This window comes from Pelophylax lessonae (genome assembly GCF_965119305.1).
Source record: "Pelophylax lessonae genome assembly, chromosome: 2".
In the NCBI taxonomy this organism is placed as follows: Eukaryota; Metazoa; Chordata; class Amphibia; order Anura; family Ranidae; genus Pelophylax; species Pelophylax lessonae.
Window position 1 is genome coordinate 431,164,437 of NC_138769.1, and position 14,884 is coordinate 431,179,320.

General features: G+C 38.9%; 1 protein-coding gene across 1 annotated transcript in view; it reads left to right on the forward strand.

The window, feature by feature from the left end:
• Positions 1-14,884, forward strand: part of CFAP47 (cilia and flagella associated protein 47) — a 702,231-nt gene that overhangs the window by 139,973 nt on the left and 547,374 nt on the right. Inside the window, exons 24-26 of the mRNA XM_082245539.1 lie at positions 3,185-3,344; positions 3,493-3,691; positions 4,614-4,820. Of these exons, the coding sequence (XP_082101665.1) occupies positions 3,185-3,344; positions 3,493-3,691; positions 4,614-4,820 (566 nt within the window). The remainder of the gene's footprint in view (positions 1-3,184; positions 3,345-3,492; positions 3,692-4,613; positions 4,821-14,884) is intronic.

Sequence of the window (14,884 nt, forward strand, 5' to 3'; positions counted from 1 at the left end):
TATATTAGGCCTTATTCATATGGTAATCATGAGATTTGGATATATTAGCCTATATGCAATGGGAGACAAATACCGAAGGTTTGCTATATATTATATTGCTTGCTACAGACTGTGAATATTTTAGCTCCTTACTTAGCTGTATAATATACATATTTTGCTGAAAGTCTACATTAAGATAAAAAAGGTATACATACACGTTTATATGGCAGGTTTTAAAAAGGGTAAGATATCTAAGGGATTCATGTTTATCCTTTAACACCAAATGTATCTTTTGTAGCATGCTCATATTGTGCTAGTATGTCTACAGATATTTGAAGCTTTGAATATAAAAGGTAATAAAATATACTCAGTAATTTTCAGGATAAGGTCACAGACTTTTTCCCAGAACTCAGTGATTAGGGGACATTGCCACCATATGTGCAACATTGTACCTATGTTATGGTTTCATCTCCAACAAAGATCACTGGTTTGTGGGTATCAAATCTGTACCAAATCTGTCAGGAGTTGCATACCATTGCGTAAGTGAAGCTAGATGCTGCTTCCTGTTTACTTCATATCCCATCACAACCCCTTCATTTTTACAAACGCTTATTGGTCAAACACTTACTGCAAAAATTCTGATTCCCAGGTCTTGGGAAACTACTCGCACCCCATCCATTAAGGAATGGCTATCTGAGATAAACACCATTTATTCTATGGAAGAATTTCTTGCTATGTCAAACGATTGTCTAGACAAATATAAAAAAAAAAAACTTGGAATGCATGGTTTATGTTTATCTTCTCAAACAATTATAATCATCTAATGGGCACTTGAAATGGTTTAAGCTGCATCAAGGTTCATACATATATCTGTGAAGGTGCTTTTTTTGAACCATGAAGCCATGTACAGTCTTATCCTGGTGGTTATGAGTGTAGAGCCTACAAACATAAACCTGAAGCCGTGTTTCCCTACTTTTTTTTATCTCCCCCCCCCCCCCCCCTTATACCCTTTACTTTCCCTTTTCCATTCATGGGCACTGTACAATTATTTATGGACTCTGCTTCTTATTATTTTGTTGACATATAATACAGTAATTTAGCTCCATGCTGTTTATCACTACCTGATATGATGTTTGACAAATTTGTCTTAATCTATTTTTAATGTTTTTTTCTTGTTTAATTCTGTTCATGGGACTACACAATTTTTTTGGGCGATTAGGTTTACTCTTTTTTAACTGTGTACTATCTTATGTATGTCGTTTTCTTCTATGTATTCAGTTCCTTACTACCTGTATAACTACAAAAATGTATTTGATATAAAATGTTATAGTTAAAAAAAAATATTAACTACTTGCTTCTTTACAAATATGAGTATTTAGCAAACATTTACATGTAAACACCTTAATTACCTGTCAGAATACCATGTGCTGTTATTCTGTTGAATGTTACCAGATATATGACTATACCAGGGAAACCAAACTACCACTCCAAAGTGAAAACAAGAAAGTTTATTGTGACACAAACCCATATTATACAAAACATGTTATACAGTAGAAAATCAGTCCTATAAATCTAATGGAAACACATCTGCAATTGTGAGAGACTAACTAATTATATACAGAAAGAACAGTGTGACAAGTGATCTGAGCATAGCTATACGCATAATATATTGGCAAAGGCCCTGAATCGTTCTCAGTGATTTTCAAGCATAAACTAAGATCTCTGTATGGTTTTGTCAGTAAAAATCAGATAATAAAGAGGAATAACTTGAGTATGAACCTGCTGCTCAGTAATCACAGCAAGGACAGGCAGTTGTAGAATGTTTTGTCACATTTTATGAAAGACCTTGGAGCAAATATTCATTCTTAGTCTTCTTCAATCACCTTAGTGTAACCGTGTGCATTACATTTGTTTTCTTCATCTGTTATATTTACTTTTTAGCTTCCTCTTTAACTGATTACAACCAAGTCATTATTTAAAGTGATTGTAAAGTCTCGTTTTTTTTGCTATAAAAATAACAAACATGTTCTACTTACCTCCTCTGTGCAGTGGATTTGCACAGTGCAGCTCAGATCCTCCTCTTCTCTTCTTCCTTTTCTGTGATCCTGGCCCCTCCTTCCTGTTCAGTGCCCCCCACAGCAAGCAGCTTGCTATGGGGGCACCCGAGTCGAGTAACAGCTCCCTGTGTCCATTCAGACATGGACCCCCGACCCGGCCCCACCCCTTCTCTCCTGATTGGCTAACAGACTTTGATTTACAGCAGCAGCGCCATTGTCTCAGCCAATCAGGAGGGAGAATCTCGGACAGCTGAGACACACGTTGACATTGCTGGATAGAGAGGGACCTCAGGTAAGTATTAGGGGGGCCAAGAGGGGCTGCTGCACACAGAAGGTTTTTTATCCTAATGCATCGAATGCTTTGAAATAAAAAAATCTTCTGACTTTACAAGTCCTTTAACTTAGCTGCACAACCTAGCTCCTAAAGCAACTTTATTTGGGAGAAAATAGTCAGATAAGCATGCATCATGTAAGCCTATACAATAAATAGACATCCCCAGTAGCAAAATGGACAGTCAGTGATTGGTTGGGAAAACTGAACCTAGTCAGTTTATATTAATCAGCCCATTGACTAAGAGTGTCTAAATAATCAACCATCATTACACGATTGCCATAACTGGATTAGAGCAGACAACCAGTGGAAATTCATACTGGAGTGGGACAGACAGCAATATATAAATTTATTTAGACAGAAACGCTTTCTGGACTGGGATTTTTCTCTTTCTGCTTCTTATTGTGGGCCATTTCTATTTTAGGACATTTGCACTGCCCTTGCACTGTGTTCATTTTTATGGAAATATGCACTGAGAGAAATATATTCTAACAGAAGGCTGTTATTGCTCATTTCTTCCTAAAACTGTCGAATGTCTGTCTGTCTCTGGCTTCAGCAATTTGAGTTCTGACCCAGAAGAAGCATGCAGCATATTTAACAGAACTTCTGGTATACATATATTTTCCATCTGACTGACATGACAGTCAACTAACTGGCAACTTCAAAAGAAGAGCTTAGCTGTAATTCTTTCAATGGTTTTGTTTTACAATTGTGTATGGTATATTGGCAGTATTTAAAAAAATAATAATAATACAGAGCACCTGAACCAATATACTATTTGCTAATATATTAATCTCTGCTCAAATAACTCCTCTAGGCACTTCAATTTAGCAACGTTTCAAAGCAAAAGCTGGCATGGAGATTGAACCTTGATCAGAATGTGGAACTGATTAAGAATGGAATTTTTAGGTTCAGCAAACGATTTGGTGAACTGGAACCAGGAGAATCTACAAGTATTATTATTAACTTTTGTCCAGGTAAGTATGTAGGAAAACATTTTGTTAATCTTGATTTTATGTACAGTATAGACACAATCATGGCACAATTATTTCGTAATTGTTTTTTATTGCATAATACTTCACATGTATTAATACCTTTCATTTTTATATCTCCATTTGTTAATAGCTGGACCAGGGAATTATGCTGCTGAAATACCTGTGATTCTGAATGACAATCCAGACAGTATTTACACTCCTCTCTGGTTGTTTGGATCCTCTAGAAAACCAAAGTTAACTTTTGACCCACCACTTGTCACACTTACTCCAGTGCCCTTGGACACAGAAGTTCAAGCAATTGTTGAAATAACACCAACAGATTATTACAGGTATATTTACCTATGGTATATTATGCTATCATATTACTAAGAACTTTTATACTGTATGCTAACATAACAAAAATTGTTTTAAAATTACAAACCCCTAAATACAGAAAAAAATGTTTTACAGACAGATGCCAGTCTGTTAAAGTACAACCATACACGAAAATGTAAATGTATTTGTCCAAAGATCCCATTATTGTAAATTAAAGTATATAGAAATCCATCTTTAACATACCACCAGTATCATATTTTCTCTAAAAAATATTTGGTGATTCTGCCAATCAAAGAGTCTTTCTTTTGTAGGGTAACAATGCTAAACTCTCTGCAGTGAGTTCACTGTAGCTTTGTCACCCTGCACAGTTGCACCCTTTACCATATTAAAAAACAGAGAGTCACTGCTGATGTTCCTCCCCTCCCTGCCAATCAGTGCAGAATTATTGATCCAAGAGGGTTGCCTGCATCTAAAAGAAATTACATAGGTCACCTCCTTAGTTTGTGCCTCTTGGCTCCTTACCTAAAGTCCTTGGTGGAGGTCAAGGAGATGAGTTCTCCTCTCCTAGAGTAAGGTTAGTAAAAACACACATGGAATACATCTAAACGGATAAGGAGACCAGCACATTTGATAAAATTTAGCTAGAAAGAGACTGTAAGAAATTTAAATGTGCAAATATAAAATGAAATCACCCGTGGAAAATGAATGGCGATGCCTGTTACCTGTGATTTTGGTAGGACTGGAAGACAGCTGGGATGTATGTTTGCTTGCATACCATTTTTTTTAGGGGAAGGCTATCACCTGGGATGTAATTTTTGATCTTGTGATGAGAGCAACCGCTGTGTTGTCTGACTACATAAAATGATATATATAAATATGTAGCTGTTTGTGATGCCTATAGATTTATTTGTATTGTTGTGTTTTCTTTTTGTTTAGGAAATCTGCAATAAATGTGGAAATTCCAGATGTAGAACTTGATAATGGTGAAAGGGTAGAAGTGTTTTCAGTCTACTTTCCCAATGGACAGATTATTAAAGATTCCAGCCAACCGAGTGAAAAACTTATCTGTTGGATCTGCTTCAAATCTGCTAGCCCACTGTGTTGCTTGGTTGATCTAGTGTTCACTGATGAAGAAAACAACAAGTAAGTTACTTTTAATCCATCTTTTTTGTGCAAAATCTATTGTATTTAATAATGAAAGCACACAATTGAAATTATATTAATTGCAGTTATTAACATCCCAGCATGTCTGGGTTTCCTCCTCCCTGCCAAGTGGACTTCATGAGGAAATAAATCCAGTTTAGCTTCATTCAGTTTACTGTGCATCTCATTAAAATCTCAGTGGTATGTAGAGCCCAGAATTCCCCTTTCATTGAAAACTGTCTGGGTCTGGGTTTCATCTGATTTCATATATAAATCAGCTTTATTATACTTTTAGAAAACACACTCCGTGAAACAGGAGCAGACTAGCAGACCATTATTGTCAAAGTGTTAAAAGAAAACACAGATTATATTGTTCAGTGTTTGTACAGTACAATCCAAGAAAGTCATTTTCTTTGTCATGATTTCAGCAGTAGTAGTAAAATAACTCTTATTTAAAATGCCTGTTGTAACAAGGATTGTTTTATTTTTGTTAAGATTGAAGTAATATTTGTATTGTTCCATGCAAAGAAACATTTTCAATGATTAGAAGGAATTTGAGATGCTAAGAGATTAGTATGTTAACCTAAGAGCCCATTCACATTGAGGCGACACGACTTCGGGGGGCGACCACCGCTGTGCACCGCGACTTCGGCGCGACTTGCAGAGACTTCACATAATGGAAGTCTATGCAAGTCACTCCGAGGTCGCCCCAAAGTAGTACAGGACCCTTTTTCTAAGTCGGAGGGACTTGTGTCACTCCTATTAGAACGGGTCCTGTACTACTTAATGGACTGAGACATACCGCGACTTGTCAGGCTGACAAGTCGCCTGACAAGTCGCGCTAATGTGAATGGGCTCTTAAAGTCATTGCAATGTGATACATATAGCAGTTATCATCTTCTAAATTAAAATCGCTCAATTCTGGGTTTTTTTTGGATAGCAATAGCTGACCATTTGGGCAGCCAATATGTTACTTCTACTGCAACCAATATAGAGCTGATACTTGTACTAGGCTGCATGATGAACACAGGTGTCACATTGCAGATTATTAGAAGAATAATGGTTTACTATAACATTTTGTTGCTTTCTATTGGATAAGCAGTATAATGACAGTGTGGCAGCTTGCATAATTTGAACTTTTTGGATTTGGGCCTTGCTAGTATTTGTTTCTATTTCATTTATTTCTATTTACTTATATTCAGTCTCTTACAAACTATGTTCCTCCATTAAGCACAAAGTGTTGCACTGCATGCAAGATATGGATGACCTTTAAACCATTTACCTGAATTTCTGGCAAATATAAAAGACAAGGGTTACTACAGCTATATTTTTATTATTAAATCCTGAAATTTATATTTTCATACAACTAGTGTAAGTGCCCTAATTTAAATTAATATCAATCTCTTGCAATTCCCTGTACAGACAAAATCAGACTGGGAGAGGAAGGGGCAGTACTGGATGTCAGTTAGTTGTACTGCATACAGATGTATTGAGAAGGGATATGCTGGTAGAGGGGATAAACTCATAAGTCTGTTGCCTACATTTTACTGTCCAATAGCAGACTGGAGGTGAAAAGGAAACAACACTCTATTTATTAACTGTAAGTGTTATCATCCACCTGGCAGTGCTGTGTTAGGAGGTTGTGTAAGGCTTGGTTCACGGGGCAGCTTCAGAGTTGCCTGACTCTGAAGCTGCCCTCTACAGCGCTACTTCAGCCCGGCTTGCAAATGGCTTCTTTAATAGAGGTCAATGCAAGCCGCTCCGAAGTCACCCCCAAGTAGTGCAGGAACCTTTTTCTAAGTCGGAGTGACTTGCGTCACTCCGATTAGAACAGTTCCATTGCACTGAGTAGTGTGCAACTTGTCAGGCGATTAAGTCGCCTGACAAGTCGCCCCAGTGTGAACCGAGCCTAAATCTCAGAACTAAATGGACAGAAACACAAATCATTTGGCAGTTAAAACAGTCCCATTATATGTTTTTCATCTATGTATTTAGCTGTCCGCATGGAGTTTAGCCTTGACAATTGCTCAAAGCCACAGAATATGGGTGTTTGAAACATTAAAGTATAACTAAAGGCAAAACTTTTTTTTTTTTTTTACATTTTGGATGGAGTGGAGAGGGAATAGAACCTGTGTAAGTTTTTATTTTTGCTTTCTGTGCCCCCATTAAGGAGATTCACCCTCTCTATTTGTCTTGTTTACCACATTTTAGGATGTCCCCAGAAAAGTAATAGTGGGGAATACTTCCAATAGGGACATTAGTTCTGGTGACCTGGGGGTCCCCAAGAAATTTCCTTCATTTGTAGGGATTTCCTCTCACTTCCTGTTTAGCTATGAGACAGGAAGTGAGGGGAAATCTCTGTAATGGGACACAGATGAAGAAAAAAAAAATGATAGGGGTTAAAACCCTCCCTTACTCTATCCAAAATAAAAATAAAAGTTTTGCCTGTAGTTCTACTTTAAATATACCAGCTTGCATGTCACTTTAAAAGGTTTAATGTTCATACCCATTTTTAGTAAGTTCTACTTTATTTCAAATCTGAATAAATGCTGTGCACACCTAAGGTGGTTGCTACTTTTCTGGCTTCCTAGCAGTGTTGGTCATGTAACCTAAAAAAAGTAATTAGTTACAGTTACTAATTACTTCTCCCAAAAAGTAACTGAGTTAGTGACTGAGTTACAGCAGTAGAAAAGTAACTAATTACCAGGGAAAGTAACTATTGCGTTACTTTAAAAAAATATTTAAATATGTCAAATAACTTATATGCCCCTTGTATGCGTGGTATTTGGTTAGTGGTACCTGCGTGGTATTTGCTGAGAGTGGCATTGTGTTACCTGCGTGGTAAACTGCTGGTGTATAGGGTGGGTGGGTAGGTGTATTTGGGGGTCAGTGGGTGTATAGGGTGGGTGGGTAGGTGTATATAGGGGTCAGTGGGTATATAGGGTGGGTAGATAGGTGTATTAGGTGTATATAGGGGTCAGTGGGTGTATAGAGTGGGTGGGTAGGTGTATATAGGGGTCAGTGGGTGTATAGGGAGGGTGGGTAGGTGTATATAGGGGTCAGTGGGTGTATACGGTGGGTGAGTAGGTGTATATAGGGGTCAGTGGGTGTATAGGGTGGGTGGGTAGGTGTATATAGAGGTCAGTGGGTGTATAGAGTGGGTGGGTAGGTGTATATAGGGGTCAGTGGGTGTATACGGTGGGTGAGTAGGTGTATATAGGGGTCAGTGGGTGTATAGGGTGGGTGGGTAGGTGTATATAGAGGTCAGTGGGTGTATAGAGTGGGTGGGTAGGTGTATATAGGGGTCAGTGGGTGTATAGAGTGGGTGGGTAGGTGTATATAGGGGTCAGTGGGTGTATAGGGAGGGTGGGTAGGTGTATATAGGGGTCAGTGGGTGTATAGGGTGGGTGGGTAGGTGTATATAGAGGTCAGTGGGTGTATAGAGTGGGTGGATAGGTGTATATAGGGGTCAGTGGGTGTATAGGGAGGGTGGGTAGGTGTATAGAGTGGGTGGGTAGGTGTATATAGGGGTCAGTGGGTGTATAGAGTGGGTGGGTAGGTGTATATAGGGGTCAGTGGGTGTATAGGGAGGGTGGGTAGGTGTATAGAGTGGGTGGGTAGGTGTATATAGGGGTGAGTGGGTGGGTAGGTGCATTTAGGGGTCAGTGGGTAGGTGTATATAGGGGTCAGTGGGTGTATAGAGTGGGTGGGTAGGTGTATATAGGGGTCAGTGGGTGTATAGGGTGGGTGGGTAGGTGTATATAGGGGTCAGTGGGTATATAGGGTGGGTAGGTAGGTGTATATAGGGGTCAGTGGGTAGGTGTATATAGGGGTCAGTGGGTAGGTGTATATAGGGTGGGTGGGTGTATAGGGTGGGTGGGTGTATAGAGTGGGTGGGTAGGTGTATATAGGGGTCAGTGGGTATATAGGGTGGGTAGGTAGGTGTATATAGGGGTCATTGGGTAGGTGTATATAGGGGTCAGTGGGTGTATAGAGTGGGTGGGTAGGTGTATATAGGGGTCAGTGGGTATATAGGGTGGGTAGGTAGGTGTATATAGGGGTCAGTGGGTGTATAGGGAGGGTGGGTAGGTGTATATAGGGGTCAGTGGGTGTATAGGGAGGGTGGGTAGGTGTATATAGGGGTCAGTGGGTGTATAGGGAGGGTGGGTAGGTGTATATAGGGGTCAATGGGTGTATAGGGTGGGTAGGTGGTGGCTGGTGGTGGTGTGGTGCACTGTGGGGGTCTGAGTCCTCCTGTCTTGACTGTCTGTTACTGATTTTTTTTTGTTTTGGTACCTGTTGTGCTGCTGGTGGAGATGCTGGCTGCCTGGCTGCTGGTGGCCAGCCCAGCACACTGGGGTCTGTCTGGCTGCGTCCTCCTCCTCCAGGCCTGTGCTGCTGCTTCTCTCTCTCTCATTGACTGAGGCCAGTGCTGCGGACAGCGCTGGCCTCGGTCATAGAGGAGAGGAGGAATTACACTACTGCCATCTAGTGGCGGTAGATGTAATTGCGGTAACGCAGCCGTAGTAATTTCAACTGCATTACCTTGACGGGACGAGTAGTCAGTTAGATTACTCGTTACCCTCTAAAGTAACTGCGTTAAGTAACGCCGTTTACTTTAACGCAGTTACTTCCATCACTGCTTCCTAGTAAGCTCCTTTATACTGTGAATAAACCATTACTGCCTTTTTTTACTTGATTGAATGTACACCACTTACACAGTAACTATAAAGAAGCCATAAAGTCATGGGCAGTTCATGAAATTCCAAGTATGCCAACAGTGATGCGTAGTAATATATGCTATATAATATATCACTGTTACATCACTGGGACTACACTCTCCTATTTGCCTTTGTTGTATGTGACACTATTATTTAAACCTCATCTTTGTCTTTGTTTATAATATTTACATGCTCTGCATATGGAGAGTTTAGAAAGAGGTCCAAAGTCTCTTTCTTACCCAATTTTGTAGCTTAGAAGACCTGAGTCTCAGCATATAGACATTAGTGGCATCCCTCATATATAAAAGGATTTTCCTTTATGAAAGCATTACTATAATGATCAGTATGTCTTCATTTCAATGAGTGACAAGCCCACAGAGTTTGACACCCTCTAGACCAGTCCTGTTTTGACTGCCATCAACAGCTGTCCCTGGATAGAGAACCTCTGTTCACCTCTATGGCAAATGAAAGCTGCTTTTTTCATGCAGCAGCAGTCAGTGCTAGATGCACGTTGGTGGGCATAGATGCTGCTGTGATTAGTAAAGGCTGCCAAAGCAAGACAGATCTGGTGGGTGAATGTCAAACTCTGAAACATTGTCACTCAAAGAATGGAAACTTAAAAAAATATAAAATGTTATTTTATGCATTCAGAAAAATACAGTATCTTCATTGTCTGTCATTTAGGCAACAAAAACAGATAAAAGATACAGGTGTATATACCTGCACTTCTGCACACTGTTTAATATTTGAAATATATAATAAAGTATGGGGAATATTTGACCATTTTGGCATCCTTCCCTTAAACATTTTAGTGCAAAGTTTCAACATCAAAGCTTCTTGGCCTCACTTTTAACCTCTGATTTATTTTTATGGGGAGCGGACAAGTGTTATTTTATATTTGAGACCTCCGCATTCCTGAAGCCAAATATAGATTAGGACTAGTGATGATTCATACATTTATTATTCTTAAAACTCTACATGCTGATTAATAATTCAGCAGTGAAGTTCCTTTCAGTAAGCATAAATTCTATAACAGACATTCTTTTGTTGCCTTCCCCCAGAGCTCCCATAAGAATACTCAAAAGAATATCTCATCCTATTGTTTTATAGATTTACATTTTTTAGTTTTAATGCTACTGTTGTTTCGGATGGCTAGAATCACAGAATAATGTAACAAAGGCACTTGCACTTCCTATAAAGTTATTGTAAATAAACTCTTTAATTGTTTTCTGTTCAAGATAAAATCTTGGATGGATTCAGTTGGCAAAAATCCAGTTTATGTTCTAAAAAGTGATCTATATTTTTATCATTTTAGTTACAAAGAATTCTTTTCAGTACTCATCAATTAGTTTCCATCTAATTCCATAAATATATGCCACACTACTTTGTTCTCATTGAAGAAAATGTCATTATGCTTTACAGGATTAGAAGAGATTAAAAATAAGAAAAAAAAAAAAAACTCTCCTCTGTAGCTGTCGCCTAGTGGAAAATAGATGACAAAATCACAGAGTATATTTAATGAAAATGAGCTTCCTGCGCTTATGAGTTTTTAGTCTTCACAGTCGGAATTTGAGCTTTTTTTGGGTACCAGCAGGTTGCAAATGTTGATTCACATAATATATTTAATGACTATTGCCTATTTCTGTAACTTCTTGGCAAGTGCACATTAGGGAAATAAGTATGCAAACAGCCGAATGATGGGTAACAAATGCTTTTTGCTCTTTCAAGATTGTGATATAGAACATATATTGTTCAATTTCACTGACTGTCTTATGACTTTTTACTTTTACTGCCGCTTTCCTTTTTCCTTTACACTGAACTCTTTTCCTATAATAGGACTGGTATAAATTATATTGAAAAATTTTATTATGTGCAGTGTAGCTTCAACTATCAGGGCCTAGAAGTGAACCACAGAGATTATTCGAAAAAACTCCATCTTGACATATATACCCCCCAGAGAGACCTTGCCATTTTAAAATCATGGCAGTGTATTTATAGGATAATCACATGAATAGCCCAGCATTGTAAAAGAAAAAAAAAAAGAAACATTGTATGCCCTGCACCCCTGCAAATGTAGATGTCTCATTGCAGTAAATCTGTGGATATGTTTTTGATGCCTGAAATTTCACTTGAAGCTTTGTGCAAACTTCCAGGAAGAATAGTTAGAAGAATTGAACTCTGGAAGCTTTGCCCAGAAAAGGAAGTCATAGGGCAAATAACTAGTCATCAGTATTGCTTGTGATATCCTTGCAGCTAATCTTTTCCCTTTTTAATGCCATGTTTTGCACTGTGCCTCTGTGTGGAGGTGGCCATCTTAGTAGAGGCAGAATTTCGTCTTCTCATATAAGAGATTCCAGCAAGGACAGTACTGCTTAGGTACAATTACAATTTCCTAATGTCCCCAATAACATAGCAAATCTTCAATTTTTGAGTTAAAGTCCACTGTAATCACTTACCTAAGTAGGAAATTCGTTTTCAGAGTTTCCCAGGAACATGTTGTCTTAGTTTCAAAAAAAGAAAAATTGTAATTTGTAGTGTTAAGTCAGAGGTAAGTCAGAACCTCTGATCTGCATATTAGCTCTGGACCATCAAATCCATTGGATCATCCTAACAGCCATGCACCTAGCATTTTTCATGTCCGCTGACATATTTCTTTGGCATTGTGTATATTCTGTACCCTCCTCTATTACAGCATAATATCTATAGCTTGAAGACAGATGTAATTTAATGTGCAGTTGTAACATAGGTAACAAATAGTCTACAAGTAAGTCCATTACACAGCTGTCAAGTATGTACTATATCTGAAAAAGGAGTGCTACAAAGGTAGATATGGCCCAAGCTGAACAAGAAATGAAACACGACAAGCTCAAAAAGGTGGCAACAGAGGGATTAGACTTTAATTTCCCATCAAGCCGAGGAGGCTAAAAGTATATGTTATCTAAAGGCAGAGATCAACTGTTCATGATTAATCGACCTGAACTTCAGCAAGACTGACTAAAAGCTAGGGCATCTTGTCGTAAAACCTTGAGATGAAAGACAGGGAATTTCTTATGCAATGGCAGAAATATTTTTCACTTACTTAAATAGCATTTTAAATATGAATAGTACCAGGATGAAAAAAAGAAAATGTCATGTTTGAAAACTAAAATATAAACATAGCTGAGATAAATAACCTTGTAATGCAAGCTGGTAAATGGATTTCAGAAAAAATGAACAGTCACATGCATCAATACAAAGATACTGAATTCAAGAAAACAGTTTGACCTTCTACACATCACTGTTTCTAAAAGTCACAGAATGATTTTATGACATCATTTGACTGCTGAGCAAGACATAGCTCTGCTTTTTTATTTAGTTCTCCCATGTGCACTTAAATCATGTGCACCTAAATCATCAAGTGTTCTTTTTTTTTTCCAGACTTATGCTCATCATGTCAAGCTTTATTAAAATGCCTGAAGTAGTATTAAATCCCCTGTTTTCTTTTTTTAAACATGTACCTGGTCATTTATTAGGTAATTCCTTAAAAGCGACATGCTCTTTACCACCCATGCAGCATCCTTGAAGTTCTGATCAGAGTGGACGTGCACGGTTAAGATCACAAAAAGTTACATGACTGCCCACGGTCAGACTACGTGCCATCCTTTACACAAGCACATGCATCACCAGCATAGAATTCCAGTCTCTTCCTACAGCTGAGGTGCCAATTAGCTTTAAACTAGAATTATTTATATGCACCTAAATCCAATTTATTTGTTAGCAGTCCAGGATTAGAGATGAGCCAGACACCCCCCCCCCCTTCCCGGTTCTGTTTGCTCCAGAGCTTTTAAACATTGCAAAAGTTTGCAGCAGAATAACAAACCCAATTGAGGTCTATGGGACCCAAATTTGAAAAATCAAAAGTGCCCATTTTGAGGGCTTGGATATAAGTTGTTGGGCAAACAAAGAGTTTGGGGATCTGGGTACTGCTCTGGGGGACATGTATGAATGCAAAAAAAGTTTGTAATAAACATTTTTAAATGAGCATTAATTTACTAAATCAAATTACTAAAGTGAAACAATAAAAATGAAAATTCCTTTAAATATAGTACCTCGGGGGTCCCCTAAGTCTGCCTGTAAAGTGGTGCATATGTACCCTGTATAGAACCTGCTGCAGCAAAAATGACATTTATAAAGGAAAAAAATACATTTTTCCTGCAAGCTTTCTTTATTTTAAAAGCAACGGCTTCGGGAGCCAGTCTGTATCATTAGGCCACAAATTAGTGCACTCGGAATAAGATTAGAAATGTTTTTCGATAAATTCTGGTGTCTGTTTCACAGACTTTGGATAGAAGTAACCTGTGCAGAAAAATTGGGCTTCGGGTGTTGGTGTTGCCTTCACATAGTAACCCTGTAGAGGTACCCTTGATGAAAGCAAGAATTGGCCTTGCTGTAAAAAATGATTTGCACCTGTCAAACAGGTGTGGAAAAATTGGTTTTTGGATCTTAATTGTGCCAATGAAACCTATACCAAAAATTTTCTTCCAGAAAAAAACAACACCCACAAAGCTAGGGAGCATAGACAGTCTTTCAGAGATTCCAGATCAAGAACACTTAATCAGCAACATTGACATCAGAGGCTTGATAGCTGCTGTTAATCAAGGACTGATTCAGCAGCTTTGACAAGCTTGAATTTAGATACTGGACATGTGGGTGGCAGTGACTGTATTTTTTTGTTTTTCGCTACAGCAGCTGGGGCAGAGAAATTTGTCTGCTATATTCTACAGCTGGTGGTGTGCTACTGGCAGACATTCTGCTAAGACCTGTGACACTCATAACCTTACCATAATCCTTGTCAAGGAAAGGGTGAGGAGTGAGGAGGAGCAGAATTGTGTCCCTTTTATGTGACTTTAAGGTTCTCTTACCAATGGGCAGTGGTGGGAGGTTAAATGCCTTGTAAGGCATGCGGTACCCAAATGGCTGGTGTTTTTACCACGTTTGAGGCAAAGTTTGCAAATTGCAACAGTGAGATCACCTGCACATGTTCTAAAAAGGCCCAGATAGCTGAGCTGTGGGAAGTAGGCCGGGGGATAAGAACTCCAAAATGTGATGGAAAAGGTGGCTGCTCTCTAATCTTTCATGTCGGCTGCCTCCTTGGGGTTGTGCCTCACTCTCACTTTCCTCCTCTGCTCTATCTGGTGCCCAAGTCACATCAGTGACCACATCATCATCATCCCCTCCATCCTCATCATAACTTTGGCCAACTTGGCAATATACTGCAGCTGGGGGAACATGACTGCAAATTTGTTGTTTACCAGTGTTTACTCCTCCCTGTAGGCTCATGTTCCCACCTTCCTCAACCTCAGA